Source organism: Harpia harpyja, chromosome 7, assembly GCF_026419915.1.
Source record: "Harpia harpyja isolate bHarHar1 chromosome 7, bHarHar1 primary haplotype, whole genome shotgun sequence".
NCBI lineage: Eukaryota > Metazoa > Chordata > Aves > Accipitriformes > Accipitridae > Harpia > Harpia harpyja.
In genome coordinates, this window is record NC_068946.1 from 43,146,201 (window position 1) to 43,162,991 (window position 16,791).

The window sequence follows — 16,791 nt, forward strand, 5'->3', positions numbered from 1 at the left end:
CGCTGTCCGCAGGCACGCCGGAGGCCCGAGGGGGCTGCCTGCGACGGCGGTGTTTCGGGTTAACGTCCCGTGGCGGGAGCGGGGGCCAGAAGACCAGCCCGTGGCTCCCACAGCCAGAACCTCCCTCAGGAACGACCTCTCTCCTCCCGAGCGAGGGGAGATCGGCGGGAAGCTGCGGCCACCGCTGGGGGCCCACCAGCTTAGCACACCGAGCGGCCCAGCAGCCGCGACTGACGGCTGCGGCGACCAACCCACGCTCACGGACGGAGGTGGAACACCGCCCCCCTAATTGATGGTAGACCCGACCAATGAGGCCGCAGGAAGAACGCTCAGTCCTGCCCTCCCTCTTTTACGGACAAGCAGCTGGGCCAATCAGAAGGAAAGCACACCGCCCACTTCCCTCTCGACTCTCGCGAGCTTTCCCAGGCTGGCTCCCGCCCCCCCCGTCCCCCCCTCCCCCGCCCGCCGCCGGGTGACTGCGCAGCCGCCATGTTGGTTGCTATGCTGCCAGTGCTGCCCGTGTGAGGCGGGAGGGCGGCTATGAGGGGAGGAGGCTCCTGTTCCTCCCCCTTTCTCCCCCGCAGACGCTCGCTCGCTCGCTCAGCGGCAGTGAGGGCGCCTCTGCAGAGCCCCGCCGCCTCTCCCCTCCCCGGTCCCCTCTGCCTGCCGGCCGGGGCTCCGCGCGGCGCGACTCCCGGTGTGTGTGAGGCGGCGCCGTGCCCTGTGAGGGGGAGCCCCGGTCCGCGCGGCCCCCGCCCGCCGCCGCTACCCTTGCCCTGCCCGCCTGCGCCCCGGCTCCCGCCTCGCCGCCCCCTCCGGCCGGCCGCTGTGAGGAGAGGGGGGAAGGAGAGGCCGGCGCGGGGGGCCCGCCGCCTTCCTCCCCCGCCCCGGGCTTCCCCGTCCCTTCCTCCCTCACCTCTTCCCCCTCCTCCCCCCTCCCGGTCCGTCGGCCCAGCCGCCGCAGTACGATGTGGTCCCCGCCGCTGCGGCTGGGCGCGGGGCGGCTGCTGCGGCTGCGGTCGCTGCTCCCGAGGCTGCGGCTCGGCCGGTCGCTGCGGGGGAACTGAAGGCAGCGAGCGGCGCGCCCGCTCCCGCGCGCGGGGCTGCGGTGCGGCGCGGCGCGGTGCTGCGCGGTGCGGCGCGGCGCGTGCCCCGCCAGCGCGTGCCCGAGCCCGAGCGTCTGCGGCGCGTGCCCGTGCGCGCGCGGGGGGTCGCGGGGCGGCAGCGGCGAGCGCAGCCCCCGCGCCTCTTCCCTCCGCCGTCCCCGCTCCCCGCTCCATCTGGAAGGACGTGGCTCTTATATGAAGGTAAGGCGGCCGCCGGGGCGCTCGGGTCTCCGTGCTGGGGCGAGGAGAGGGGCGGCGGCGGGGGGGGGGGAGCCGTGCGCCGCATTCCTCTGCTGTCACCCCCACCCCCCCACCCCTGGGGGCCGAGGCGCCGCCGCTCCCCCCTCAGCCCCGCTCGCCCTCCCCGCAACTTCGCGCACAGGTCGCCGCTGGCGGAAAGCGGCTCTGCCGAGAGCCCTTTTGGGGGGGGGGGGGCGGGTGTGTGGGTGCCCCTTCTGTCCCGTCCCCCCCCCCCCCCCGAAAAGAAAGGAGATCCAGCCCCGCTCTGGCGAAGGCGTTTGGGGGGAGGTGTGTGTGGAACCGACCGCCGGCCCGCGGAGGGGGCTCGTCAATAGCCTTCGGGGGAACGAGCGGCGGGGCCGGGGGCGGCGGGGGCAGGTCGGGGGCGCTTGGGGTCTGTAAAATGTGGTAAACTCAGCCGAACGCCTGAAACGGGTTGGCTTTTTTTTTTTAGTGTGTTTAATATGAAAGTTTGCGTTCCCCTGCTTTCTAGGCACATGTGCGCGTTGCCCTGGTTATGGGCAGGGAAAATGGGTTTGAGTGCTGTCGTTGCATTCCTCTGGTACATTTTTAGTATCTCCCTCAAGCAGAAGGCTTGTATAATCGAGTGTGTCTATATATGCGACAGAGGCTTTCGGTGTACCTGGTGATGAGTTAACTCGTGTATGCTGTTGCCGCACCAGCTGGAAGAGGAATAACGTCTTTTTCCTTTCAAAAATCTCCCAAGAGCTAGTTGCTAAAACTAGGTAGCTGCTAGAGTAGGTGAAATGTTCCCACCACTTGCCTAGTGAAAGAATGTATGTCGTTCAGATGTAAAATATACGTGAGTGAACTTTGTGCTGCTACTTAGACCCTTCCAGGACTTCAGGGTGACCAACCTGTTACCTTTTTTTAACTGTGAGATAGAAAATACTTGTGATTTGTGTATTACAGAAGTGCTAATGGATCTCAGCTGAAGAATAATTGTTAGACTACAGCATGCACATACATTTTCTCACCCATGGGGCATTTCTCTTGCCCTGAGCTAAACTCTGCATTGAATGGTAAGGGGGTTTTGTGAGTGCACGTTTGCCTGCTTGTTATTGCCAAATAACTGCCCTGTAATGTTGGGAGCCACTGGTGTGTTAACACACATGCAGACATTAATGAGCTCATCACATCGTAAATGTGCGTTGCAGGAATACAAGAATGAGTTAGATTAAAATTGGTAAAACCATTTTCTTATTAGATATGTATATTGTAGGAAAGTTTTCCAGTTCGTTGCCTAAACATAAAATACTCAGTATTGTAATCTTATGGATGCCATTTTCTTGACAATGGATTTCTTGCTTCACTGACCTAAAAAGTTGTTTTTACATATTGATGTGACTCTGGCTTGCACCATGTTGATAAAATATGATTCTGGGTGATAAACTTACAAACACATATGTATGTGTCTGTACATTTCCCAGGCACGTTTATGCTTTATAAAATCAGAAATGTAACTGTTGGTCTGATTTTTTTGAGAAAATTTTGTCGTTACAGTTTCTGTGTATTTTTAGATTATATTCATGCTTTTATTTGTAGGGTTTTTTAAGTTAGATTAAACAGTGAAATACAAATGCATTTTCCTCAAAAGAAGAAATGTATTAATATTTTACTTTTTGGTACATTTTCCTTATGTTTGCAGTTAAGTTTGTTTGGAATCAGGTTCCCCTACTTAGGATTTAGTTTGATGTTTGTTTCTTGTTCAGTAAAATTTTCCATGAAATGTATTGTTTGTTGCCATGCTTTACAATTCTGTTGTCCTGCTAATGTCTAATTTAGGTTGTACACAGCAGTATTGATTGAACACCCTTGCTAAAAATACTTTCAGGGTTGGGTATACTTGCACTGTAGCAGCAGGAAAGTTAGTGTATACTGTTTTTCTGTGACTAGAATTCATTTATTATTAGCAGCTACACTTGTAAAACATGAATAAAAGCAAAATGCTGTAATCTTAGAAGCAATGCTAATTGCTCTGTGGAGTGGATGAACTCTATTAATGAACAGAGTTCATGTAGTACTATTTACATGTCATTGCCATTAGCATAGTTGGGATATATGGTAGGTTAATACCCAGGGTACATGATTTTGGCTGTGATCCTGCAGTGACCCCTGTTTGGGCAGAGGGATCCACCTACACAAAACGCACTGCAGGAACTGGAGCTCAAACATTCATTCTGTAGACGCTAGGCCGATTTTTATCATGAGCATTGCTGTGTGGGAATGTTTTGTATGTCTTGTTGTTAACCTTTGTGTTTGTGTGGCATGTCAGATAGGCTTCTGTGTGTGCAAAGAGCTGCAGGTTGGTGCCCAGAGTACAATAGTGTGTGACATGATCATTTTGTGAAAAAGAGGTGGTTGTTCTTTAAATTGCTTTCATATTGTAAGTTAGTGCTGCTGAAAGGTCCTGATCAGCATTTGGGGATTCCATCTCCCTAGGGTCTTGTTATCCTTGGTGGGTTATTTTATGTTTTGTTGAATGTACATGGAAGTTTTGTGCATCAATTTATGCTCTCATATAAAAAGTGGAATGCATACTCTACGTGTTCTGGAGAACTGAGTGGAAGTTACAAGTTTGAATATACTGGAGGGGAAGATACTCGGGATGGTTCACTTGGTCCCGTAAGCTAACCTGCAGGTGGGAGACAAAGACAGAATGGCTTGCTTGTGGCAGTTCAAACATTTGGATGAGGTAAATAGGTTGGGTTAAGTGTCTTATGAAAATTATGGTGTATTAAAAATTCCATTTTAATTTTTCAGCTGATCAAAACTTAATTAAAACAGTAGGCATGTGCATGCTTTTTTGTTGTTGAAGTCATTGTTAGATTACTTAAATTGATAAATAGCATGTTTCTGTGGTCTGTCTTCTTAGGTCTTCATACTACCATTAGTTAGATCCTCTGATACATCATGATTCTGCCTTGTCCCTCCCTGCTCCCCCCCCCCCCCTCCCAGTTTGGGTTTAAATTTGGTACAAGATCACATGAATCCCATGCCTTCACATCCTGTTTTTGTGTCACCTCACTTCCATTCTCACCAGTTATAAAAATGGTCAAATAAGAGAATCTTTCAGCAGATGGTTGACTGTGCTTTTTTTTTTTTTCTTAAACACCACACTTTCACTCTGGTGCTGTCACTTTTCATAAAATGACCAGACAGAATTCTCATGGGTTTTATTGTGCTCCAGCCTAAACAACTGTAAAAAATGGTTTGTGTGTGCATATAGTATGGGATTGTTTGCAGTGGAAAGAAGGAACTGTGAAGGTGGAAGAAAAAGGGGAGGGGAGAATGGCCTGAGCAGGAGACAAAACCAAAAGAGCTGAACAGTGGCCTGGTAATACAACAGCAGGTCTTTGCTGTCTGGGCCAGCTGTTCATATATGCTTGTTTGGGAACAGAGGCTGTTTTTCCTTGAGGACTTGTAATCCACTGAATTAGCACAAAAATAGTTTTATGTAAGCTTGTGAAAGCCTTTAATTTCTAAAATTTTGCAGTTTTCTGGAAGTTTTCTCTGTTATGTCATAGAATTGCATATCTGCAGGTACATATTCAAAATCTGCATTCTTATTTGGGAGAATTTCAGAATTATTAGAAAACAATTGCTATTTGTCACTTACAAAATAAATTACTTCAAGTTTGCAGCAGTTGTGTTCACAGAAGTTTTACTGATGTGTTGACACACCAGAATTAGACGTCCAGATGTAGGTTACAAGATTATGGTCTTTTCATGGTGATCTCTGCTACAGCATGCTAAAGTCTGTGCTGGTTGTATGCATGGTGTCCCAGTACATGCTACAGAATACTACAGCTGATAGTCACATAGTTACTCAGGTAGATCAGATGAGTATAACTAGATGCATTTTTGTTTGAAATGTGAGAATTGAACCAGCTTCTCCTTTCTCAGTTTATGCACCTTCAAAAAAGACTTGGTAGGGTGATGCAATTAGACCTCTCTTGGCACACTTCTTTGTCTCACGCTGCAATTACTCCTTGGACAAGTTAAAAGGCAACTGTTGGATGATAAATGCAATTCCATTTGTGTGGTTTATGAGATACTGCCATCTCTACAGTTACATGAAGAAGGGGGAAATGGCTAATACCCATTTAAAAATAAACAGTCTTTTAATTATGAGTACTTATGATTTGTAATGAAGAATGTTCTGGGAAATATTTTCACTGATTGGGGAATGAAGTGCAGTTGCCACTGAAGAGTTTTCAGGCCATCTGTAAGATTTAAGAGGAAAAAATTGATAATCCTACTTCCTATGGCATGTGTGTTCTCACACTGCCTTTCTAGCCATTCCTTATCTTCTGCAGGGTAACTAGCTGAGAGAATAATAACTGAATTATTCTGCATGACCAAAAGCCCAAATCTTCAAGTGAAAATCAAATGCAGTGCTGCTAGAGATTAACATTTTCATACTTGGATTTTTTTTAATTAGAATGGTGTAGATTAGATTGAAGGAAGATGTATTCCATTCTCTTATCAACCTGGGATTTATACTTTAAATTTACAGTTGCTAAATGTCTGGTATTAAATGCTGAAAACCTTGTTCTAAGTGGTGCTTTTTTGGGGATGATGTTCCAGTCTGGAGGCCTTAGTTGCATGTAATTTTGCTATTTTGTTTCACAGTTTTCATAAACTGATTAAACAAAATCATTTAAATGTAAGCTCTTTTTTGGTGTTTGTTAGGACTAACAGTATAAATTGATTTGGTTTTATGCTGTTAACTGTGTTTGGACTAAACAAATGATCCTCACTTACTTTGTCTCTGAAAGGATATTAACTTTTAAGACAGTTGAGTGTACTTTAGCTTTTCCTGAGTCCTTTGGCCAGTTTATTCCATTTGTGTACCAACATCTGTCTGCCCTACAAAAAAAACCCCACCGACCACACCGCCAAACAATGTTATGTGTCTGTTGCAAAAGACAGAAATGAGAAACAAATTATATCAGTACTGCACTGAAACTAAGTGTCTATTGAGTCCAATGAAAGTTACATAAAAAAATGTTTTCTCAGATGAGAAAATTATTCTTAGATAAGTCTTATCATTTTTTTCAGTTTTTGTTTTTTTTTTTTTAATGGCATCAGTCAGGTTTAAAACCACAAATTGAAACTGTATCTGTAGCAGATAGCTCTCCACGTAAACCAAAGCAGCAGCTGGTAAAAAGATAAGGGCCTGCTGTGGCTCCTTTGTCTCAGAGCGATGTGCTAACATACTTTGTCTTGGAAGAAGGTTAACAAGCAAGATTCCTGTGTTTTCTTTTCGCAGTGGAAGGCGGTATTTGCAAAAGAGTCAAGCAAGTGGATTTGATACACTGAAAAGCTGTGTTTTTAAAAGAAGAGATTAAAGTGCTCCCTTTTGTCTGTGCCAATAGAGATGCAATGCTGAACTAACTTTGTAGTTAGTTCAGCTCTCAATAGAAATAGAAATGTTGTTAATTCCTCTGTCCTTTAGGTAGAGAAATGACCACCTTTTCAATAAGAGCACATAAAAATATATCAGTCAGTGGACGAACAGTTATTGCTGTTAATGCTCTCTGAAATTCCAGATTAGCACAGTTTTGTCTGGATGAACAGACAATTTCTTGATGATGCTTTGCCTTACATTTTCCTAAGCCATGTCAAGTAGTTGTAAGTTGGGAAACATGTTCATTGTAACTTAAAGCTGTTATCATAACTGATTTGAACAAAAAAATAATCCAAAATGGGATGTATTTCTCTCAGGACAGAAAGAGATGCTTCCCAGATCTTACAACTGTGATTCAATGCCTTTGCTTAAAAAAAAGACAGACAAAGTAATTTAGAAGGAAAATCACATAGTAAAACTGTGGGTTTGGTTTTTTTTCCACTAACCTTGTCAGTGAATTCAGAAATGCTTTGGGGAAAAAACCTGCAGTCTTTCCATGAAAAATTGGCTTTGGAGAGAGTTAAAATTAACATATGTCACTTTGTATTTGTCTGTCTTGATACTTGCACAAGCTTTTAGTATCATGTGAAAAAGTAGTGAGACATATTTTTGTCTTTTGTTGTGTGAATAGAGTTAAAGATGACCAGTGATGTGTTGCATTGTAAGTTGTTTTTTCCCATACAGATTGTGTATGTGCACTGCATATGCCAGCTTTGTATTGTGTCTCTAAACTGCATATAGCCTCAGTACTGTTCTTAAAATGTTTTACTGAGTTTATATAGTGCCCCTCTTTAGAAAAGATATACTTCAGGAGAAGGGACATGCATCAATTAGTTTGACTTCTTAAAAATAAAATTTTATAGAACTTAGCATTTGAGTTTTAAACCACTGTGGCCTGTAACCTCCAAACTGTGAGCTGCTGTTAAGGCTTTCCTTGGAAGAGGTTCTTGGCTTTTTTTGGGAGGCGGACTGCTGTTAGGATTGAAGCCACAGTCTGGTTTTAGTGCTTGAGTGTAAATGAGGCTATGGGTGAGTCTTGGGAATCCTAATCTGCAAGTAATACCCCACTTAGGATGTTTTAGGCTTGTGTGTTGACTCTGTGAGAAGATACTGCATCCTGTTACCTCATCTGAATGCACCTGCTTTCTTTGAAGCTGATCTCTTTAAATGTAATGTTTGGAAGGACCTTTCCAGGTGTAATGTCTATGAAAAAGGGGTTTGAAAGCTTAAAATGTGGCTGCCTCTGAAACTGAAGGGATGTATCGCCTTTGTCTAAATCTGGATGGAGAAGAGGGGAAAGAGAAAAATGACAGCTGCCCTACAGTGATTATAAAATGTATAAGGTTTTGGAAAACATAATTAAAAGGAAAGGTGAATATGTTTTGGGGTTTTTTGTTTAATATCAGCAAATCTCGTGACCTCATGGGAAGCTTCTGCTGGAATAACTGTGGTACACACAACCACAGGAGGGGGAAACTGAAATACAGAAGTGGCATTACAATGGAACAAATAGATCAGTCGGCTATATTATGGGGTCATATCTCCGAATTATTTTAATATTTTTTGGCTCACTTGTTTTCTGTGAGTTTGAATTACACTACTGATTTAGAAGTTTCAGTAAAGGGCTAATATATTTGCTTCTAGTCATGCTTCTAGCATCACTTCTCAAGTTCACTATAGGTGCAACTAGGTAAGGAGGGACAGAACTTTAATGGTGGTAAGAGATTTTTCACTTTTTTTACCCTTCGCTAATGAATATTTTGCTTCTCTTTTCATTTTACGATATATTAAAATACACCATATAAGTCAAATTCATAAACTGCTCAGTTTGGAAGTGGCTTGAACTTTTTAAACCTTCAGGTATTCATATTTGGGACCAAGGAAATAATTACATTTTGGAGGTCTTTGTTGGGAAAACTTACTATTTTTTGCTTTTTTTTCCTGTGTGGTGTGATCTGCTTACAATTTTTTTGGCATCTTCACTTAATAGATTTACTATTACTTTAGAGACTTAAGGCATTGGTGATACTGTCTTTTCCCATAGCTCCTAGTATAGATTTGAGTCCTTTGTTCTACAGCTTTTAGATCTGCTGGGGGAAGTGACTTGGTGTGAGTGTGTGTCTGTGGAGGGGCAGAAAGTGGTGGATGCTCTCTGGGTTCTTTTTGTAAAGCCGTTTTTGACTTTTCACAGTCCCTGTGCTTGCAGAAACTGGATTATTTTCAAATTTTGCAATAGTTATTGAATTGAATAATAGATGCGATAAATATATTAATTAAAATATCTCTGCTTTCAAAAACATGCCACTTAAAAGGCTGAGAGAGATACAGTAAGAAAATGAGGCGTGAGTAACCACTAAGGATATATACAGTTACACTTAGAATGGAATTCCTCTGTAGAAGACTAGAAAATAGACTGAAAATTAACATCTGACAGAAAGTCCTCTAAGAGGAAATTCCTACCGGAGAACTTCATTCTTGAGATTAATTAAATGAAAGATTAGAAATTCTCTAGATAGCTGTAAGCTATTTAATAAAACTGAAGTAAGCAATTAAAAGACTCAGTTGTAGTTACCAGCAGAGGCATTGCCTCCTTTTTCTGATCCTGGTGCTGCCCCCCTCTCCCTGTTACATATGTTCTCCCTCCTTTTACAGGAAAGCTATATGTGCAGATCATTAATGCTAGATGTTTTCTGCAGAAGGATTTTCATAAAAAGCATCCCTCTCTGAATATGAGTGATGTAGATAATAACTTTTTTTGGCATTGAAAAAACATGCACAGTCCTGAGAAAACAGAAATAAAAGTGCTTTGTAGGAATTATACTAATGAAATGTATGTGAGAGTGTAGCTTGAAAGAGAAACCTGATTAACATCTGAAACTTCAGCTAAGGTTTAGCCACCTCTGAATAGAACTTAGTTGCCAATAAAGCTACTTTGTCCAATCTCTGTTTTCTATTTCTAAGTTACATTGATGTAAGCATTTTTCAATCCACCTCTTTACAGTTTGAGTGTTTTTTCTATATCTTCCAGACAAACAGATTAATTCTAACTGTTCTGGGAAATGATTGTAGTTACTCAATCATTATCTGCAAAAGGCATTTTCCACTTAAGTCTTTCACATTCATTCTGAATATATTTTGCATTCTGCCTCCCCTGATGTACTGTGATAATTGTGTGTGCTCTAGCAGTTGTGTACAATAAGCTGGGATCTGTTGTATCACCAGAGATCCATCCCTCATCTGAGGGCAGTGTGTGAGAGCAAATCACGTCGTCATGTTAGGGAGAAAAATCTGTAACTGCAAATTGGCACTGGATTCCCCAAAATTGAAGTAGTTGCCATAGTTCAGCAGAATTACTGTGCTGCAAGTAAATGGGGAGAACAGAAAAAATGAATCCTTATGTGTACCAAGTAGCGCTATTGTAATAATTTTAAGTTGCTTCAAAATAAGTTACTACTTAAGTTGTTAATGAGAAGAGCGCTCTGTAATGAGATTTTTTTTTTTTTGAAGTGTTCAATACTTTTTACTTTTAAGTTTATGAGAAAACAGACATGGTCTTCAGTGAAAATAAAGATAGGCTGATACAGAAGTTCCGAAGGTAAACTTCTTAATGCTATTATTTTTCTGCTGTAAACAGAAAGCCACATTCTAAAAATCTGCTTTCCAGACTTAAATGACTATAATTAGTACTCACAAAAAGCCACTGTGAAACTTTTTCTTTTGGCAATATAAATATCCTTATTTTCATAACATTTAACATTAAAACATAATCCATTGTCAGACTTTAAAGCAAAAAAGGAAGAGATGCCTTTCCTAGTGGCCATTTATTGCATTTATAATAATTCTTTGTGTCCAAGTAAAAATAAAAAATAAAATATTGACTAATTATTACTAAAATAAATTGGCGTTATTTTTGTTGTAGCTTCCAAAGTATGGAAATGGGCTTGAAGCCCACTTTGCTATCTACAATTAATAGAAAACAAATTGTGCTTTGAAGGCCTAACATTTCTGAAGCTGAGGTAGGATTCCTTGTCCCGTAACAGACTTGTCTCCTTACAGTGTTGGTGGGATATCCACTTGCTTTGCAAATGCTGTAAAGTGTATTAAGAATGGCATAAAAATGAATGAATGCTTATGAATGAGGGCATTGGGCAACCAGATCTCAAGCCTTCAATGTACTTCCAGCACTTGCAGAAAATGTTTTATAATATATGTATTCCTAATAACTGTATTTACTAATGTGGCCTAAAATGAGTAGGGAATTAGCTTTTCAGAAGTGTATCTGTTTAGTGTCCATAATACAATTAACATATATTGTACGCTTCAGATATATATATACACATGCTAAATAAAATATCTTCTTATTGGTGTATAGTGGACAAAAGGATGCAGTGATAACATTTTAAAATTCTGTAACAATAAATCCATGTTTTACTATAGAACATATTTGAAGAGTATCCCAAGATTTTTTAAAATAATATTTGAGAAGCAAATACCAATGTTCATGCTTCCTTTTCAGGAGTGATTGGGAAATGTATTTTGTATATTGTTTCTGTATTAGACTTAATCATTTCTGCCAGTGTCGTACATGCTTACACTTCAAAAAAATGTTGAAATGTTCTGTTGACTTTTTGAAACTTTTTTTGGCAACGCTATGCTTTCCATTTATTTTGTCCCTTGTTTAACAGTTTTTGTGTGTGTTTTCAAAAGCGCTTCCATTCACCATTCAAGGAATTCAATAGAATTCTAATAGGAACTGCACATAAATAACTACAGAAATCAATGCTTCAATTCAGCCAAGAGTTTTTTGTGACTTCAAAAGCCGCAAGAGCATTTATTATTAGAAATGTACAATTGACTTTTCTTGTATTATCATTTTGCATAGTGAATTGGTTTTTACCACCACAACAAGATGTTTGACAGTTTCATTTGAAAATGATGTATTTACATTCGGCGTTCCAAAACAGTGTAATTTTTATCTTTTCTGTGAAGCTCTATTGATGTTAATTTGCATGTTCAGCTCTGTGCAAAGATTGTCAGTGAAATAGTCACTGGTGGATTTCTCCTCAAAGGTCAACCAAATGTTAAGCATAGTCTCCTATTTCTGTACTGTAATGAAAATATAAAAGAAATTTTTAAAGAATGGAGTTATTGGGTTAATTTTTGTCTATTCAACTCATACAATGTAAAGCATATTCTCTACTCCGAAATGCTCAATTTCCTGAGTGTAACGACCACAGAAGTAACCAACCTGCAATAGCACAGGGTTGTCTTGGAAGTACTTCCAGCCTTTAGCATTCGCATTACACCTCAGGCCATGTCAGCTGTAACAGTCCTTTTGATCCTGAAGTTTTTTGGTGGGTTATAGAAAGTGACATGGTCTCAAAGGAGATTGTTTGAGCACACTAGAAGCTTTAGAAGATTGATGGTTCTTTTCTTTTGAAACAACCTGAAGATGACGTGACATGAAATAGAGCATTCTGTGTTCAGTAGTGCTTATTGCCTTGTAAATGGACCTCTTGAGTGCTGTAGCTTTTGGGCAGCTCTTGCACGCAGTTTCTGTCAGGTAATAGTACAGCGTTACCACCTTGGGTGGAAAGCACATCCAGAAGGAAACAAGAGTTTTGTTCTAGTTGTCAGGAGTGTACTCATAGATTATTGGATTTTTCTGCATTAATGTTTTGTCTTTCACTGTTGCTGATGACTTTGTTTTTCAAATTAAGTTACCAGCAGGGGCTTTTAGATAGCAGTAGCCTTGTCCCACCCTCCCAATCTCCTAATTCCTGCTCACCAGCCAGTCTGGTTCTGCGTGAGAAGGATGAGGTGGTGCTAGGAACTGCTTCATGGAATTTCATCTTGCGAACCAACTGGTGCTTAGACTTGCCACCCACCCCTCCAATTACCTCGAGATGCAGATCAGCAGTCCCATCCTCATCTACCTTGTTGCATAAGCAGGTGCTGGTGGTGGATGCATGTTTTGGCACTTGAGAAATATTTCAGCTAGGTAGAGAGGTAGGGAAGCATGGCCTGTCTCTAGTCCTTCCCTCTCCTAACATTTGGAGTGGAAAGACTATGCAGGTGAAACTTACAGTGCACCTTGAGAAAGGTTTTAATGGTGATGAGGAGGAAGAGAGGCAAGGGAGAATTCCATTAGTGTTCGATGTTGTTGTCACTTGGAATTATATGCATTTAGGATTTGAGTGCTGTCGTGTTATCTTTAAAAAAAAAAAAAAAAACAAACGAAAGTGAAGTCAGACCTTCTGTTGGTTCCTCAAAGTTCTTCCCCATTTCCTTTTACCACTTCTGTCTAATTCAGATTGCATTTGAGTCAGCTGCTTTCATCTTGACACTTATGTCATTCAAGCATCCACAAAGTTAGTATGCTAATGTCTGCCTTTCAGCTGACTGATAGGTACACCAAAACCTATCTTACTTTTTGTCATTGCAACATGAAGCTTCTTTTAATTTCCCTGGCTGTTCAGCATTTACAGAAACAGGATAATAGAACGTTGCTGGTACAGTTTATAAGCCTAATGTCTGAAGTTAATAAACACAGTTTTCTTCCTGAAACACACTGTGGCCCTTCCTCTGTTCTTGTAGGTGCTTGGTATTTAACTGGTATATAAGCCGGAGTGGAAGAAATAATAATGGGCATCTAAAAATTATGGTTTTGTTAGGGAAACTTGGTTCTTTTATGGGGCAAAAAAGGCTTTTTAGATTTGTCTGAAAGTAAGCATTCCTCTGTGGTTTTAGGTTTGTGGGTCTTCTGCTTCTTTATGCAACCCAGCTTATGACAGTAAGCAAGACAAACCAGACACCTCATGTTTTTCTTGAAACTATCCATCCCCTCTTGCACTGCTGCTCTTACGTAGCCAATCCCAAATTTATCAGTGGAAAGGAGAAAAACATCTGTAATTTGTTTTGAATGCAGGAAGGAGAAACAGAAGAGAAAAGAGACGGATAAGAGAGATGGGGAAGACTGGAAAAGAAACAGTCTTCCCAGCTCTTGCAAGTAGTTGCCAGAAAATATGAAGCATGGAGGTATTAAAATATATTATTGGTATGGAGCAACAATGACTATTGCTTGATACAGCGCACTGTTTTGTAGGTCCACCCTATCATGTAATCCCTTTTATTGAACGCTGTTTTGAACTGGTTGAGGTTCCTTATACCCTTTTTTTAGAACAGGTGGTTAGAAATTTACCTCAGAGACAAAAAATAAATTTGGACTAAATTCTTCCCTGGCACTTTATTTACTGTATTTTGTACTCGTCATTCCTTTTCCAGAAGTGCTTTCTTTTCCTGCCTCGGCAGTGTATCTGTGAGAGTGTTGCTCTCCTTCATATCACGTAAAAAAAAAAAAGGTAGTATCTAATTGGTGTTACGTTTTAAGCTTCTTAATAAAAATTCCATCAGCTATATATGGAGAAAAAAGTGTGTTTCAAAGTGCTTGAAAACTATTAATACATACAATTTTTGCAATCTCAGGTAAAGCAATCTGAATTGTTTCTTTTTTATCATTGTTGTGCTTTTTCAGGTATTTCATTTTGGTACTGCTTGGTACTGGAACAGTCTCTTGACTGTTCTTAATTGATCTACGTCTTTTTTTGAAAGCTTAAATGATTCCATTTGAGCTTTTGCAATACTGAGCAGCATGAGAGAGGACCTTCATCTGTCCCGTGGGCTGTACGCCTGACTAAGCATCCTCATATGAGGAATTCCCTCTCTACAACAGCATGACATAGTTTGTTTATGTTTGTCTCTTATGACCTACTAAAAATATTCTCTTTCCTTCCCACTTACCTTCTAAGATCCTCTTCTGCAGAATTGGTGTATTACCACTTTGTATGTAATTTCTGTATTTTTGCAGGGGATTATGCCTGCTTGATAAACTAGAGAAATTGTCCAAACTTATAGAAGAAATGTATGTTTTCAGAAAATAGTTTTGTAACTAAATTTTTAAGAATAAATGTTGTTCTTATGTTCTGAAGACACTAATGACACTTCAAGAACGTTTGTTGTTGTTTCTTAAATTTACACTTCTGTTACTGGGATGAAGTAGATCTTGTCTAAATGTCAGTAAATGACTGGACACAGTGTCCATGAGCAGTTGTGAAAACTACTGGGATTAGTAGAGAAAGCATAAAGATCAGAAGCTGACCAAAGAGAAGACTGCAAACAGCTATACTGTAAGAGCAACTAACAGGATGGAGAGACATTATTAGTCACGCTCTTCAAAAATCAGTCTTGAAATTAATCCTGTCTCATTACATTCATTAATAACCTTGGTGCAAGAATTATGTCTCTTCTTATTAAAAGCTGTAGATAACACAGAGTTCAGAAAATTTTTTAGTATTTCAGAGGACTGGATTATCCTGTAAAGAAAATAAGATAAACTCATAGATTTGAGTACTAAAAAAAAGATACAATTTAATAATATGAAATCAAGTATTTAAGGCATAAGAACATTTCTTTGGTTTTAGGAATAATGAATTGGTAAGTAGGAGAGGAATTAAGGAATGCTGATAGTAATGTGAATAACAGCTTCTGATATGAAGTATGAGCAAGGCTAACCCACCAAATAGTTATCAGTGGGTCACTGTCAAAGCAGAATGTACCTAATAGTTTCTGCACCCGGTCTGCATTGACTAATGATTTTTATTACTGGCTTGGATAGCAGAAGAAAATTGGGGGTTGCATGTCTTAAGTTTCACCCACAGCACCAACTATGGGTGACTGCAAATATGTTGGAGAAAAAGTTTCAATGCAGAATTTTTACATGGTTTTTTGTAAACTTGTCAAGGTAAAGTAGGGTTGAATTCACTAGTGTCTGTAGAACATAGAGTCTGTTTATAAAATGTATTTAGAAAACTATTTTTTAAGAAATATATTAATCTTTTAAAAGTTTAGACAGTTTCTCTTGCGCAATTGTTTTCCAGACTGTCTTTACTTTTTGTAGGAGAATATACCTGGAAACAAAAAGCATTCTTTGAGAGTTTTAAAATGTCTTTGTTTTTAAAAGGAATTACATAAATTGGATTCCAATTCAGAAGACATTTATATTAAAATTGTAAACATTAGAAACTTAGTTTTAACAGTAATCTATATTATAGGTAAATATCCTGATTTACTGAGCTTATGGCAACAAACTGAAATAATGGCCTCTTACTTCAGGAGATTTGTGCTGAAACCAGTTGAGGTCATAAAAGAAATTCTAGTTCTGTCCCCATTTCTCTGAAAAAGAATGCTGCTACTCAGTGCCTTGTTAGTACAGACAAAAGGCTGATCAACAGGAACATCTGGATCCGACTGTAAAATGGCCTAGTGTGGCAATACAACTAATTGCAGCTCACTCTTTAACATTCGTGTCCTAGTTGAGATTTACAGCATTTGCAGTAAGATTATCAGTCTGTTTGGGGTTTTTTTTGTTGTTGTTGTTTGTTGGGGTTTTTTTTAATGTTTGGGAAAAAATAGGAAGGGGAAAAAAACTTTATTTGTTTCTGAGCAATTGATGTAATTTTAATAATTGTGGGGAGTAGATAATGTCCTTTTAAAGGTTTTGATACATCTACCCTATGGACTGGTCTGACTGTCTGACAATGTGCCAAAGTGAGCTGATAATGTGTTTTAAACCTTAAGGATGTTTGGAATGCTTTTGATGGTTTGTATGTCTATGTTGTGTATACCAACAGGATTTCTCATAAAGTATTGTGCATTTTAGTTAAATGCTGAATTGCCCTGCCTTTAGTATTTATGTTCCTGTTTGTGTTTAGTCTCATCTGACCTTACTTGGATCAGATCTATTACAATACAGAAAAATGTACAGGATTTGTACACACAGGAATTTCTTGTAAAATAAAATTCTGCTAACAAGCAAAATCAGTATTTCAAACCTGTTCTTGTGGACGTTCTTATTCCCTATTGAGTGTCTAATTGACTTTTGGTTGAATTCTTTTCTGAAGTGAAATAAAGGCAGCCTTACTGTTGAATAAATGGGTGCTGTTTTGGATTATG

The 16,791-nt window shown here is 40.3% G+C and overlaps 1 protein-coding gene across 2 annotated transcripts in view; it reads left to right on the forward strand.

Annotated features, from left to right (window-relative positions):
• The first annotated feature begins 1,173 nt into the window (after positions 1-1,173).
• PTPN4 (protein tyrosine phosphatase non-receptor type 4) overlaps positions 1,174-16,791 on the forward strand; it is a 121,119-nt gene continuing 105,501 nt past the window's right edge. The window contains exon 1 of one of the 2 annotated variants that reach the window (XM_052791112.1): positions 1,174-1,307. Coding sequence is in view for 1 of the 2 variants with exons in the window: in XM_052791111.1 (XP_052647071.1) it covers positions 2,347-2,389 (43 nt within the window). In the remaining variant the exon portion in view is untranslated. Of the gene's footprint in view, positions 1,308-1,799; positions 2,390-16,791 lie in introns of those variants that run through there. The other variant, XM_052791111.1, reaches the window with a different exon arrangement.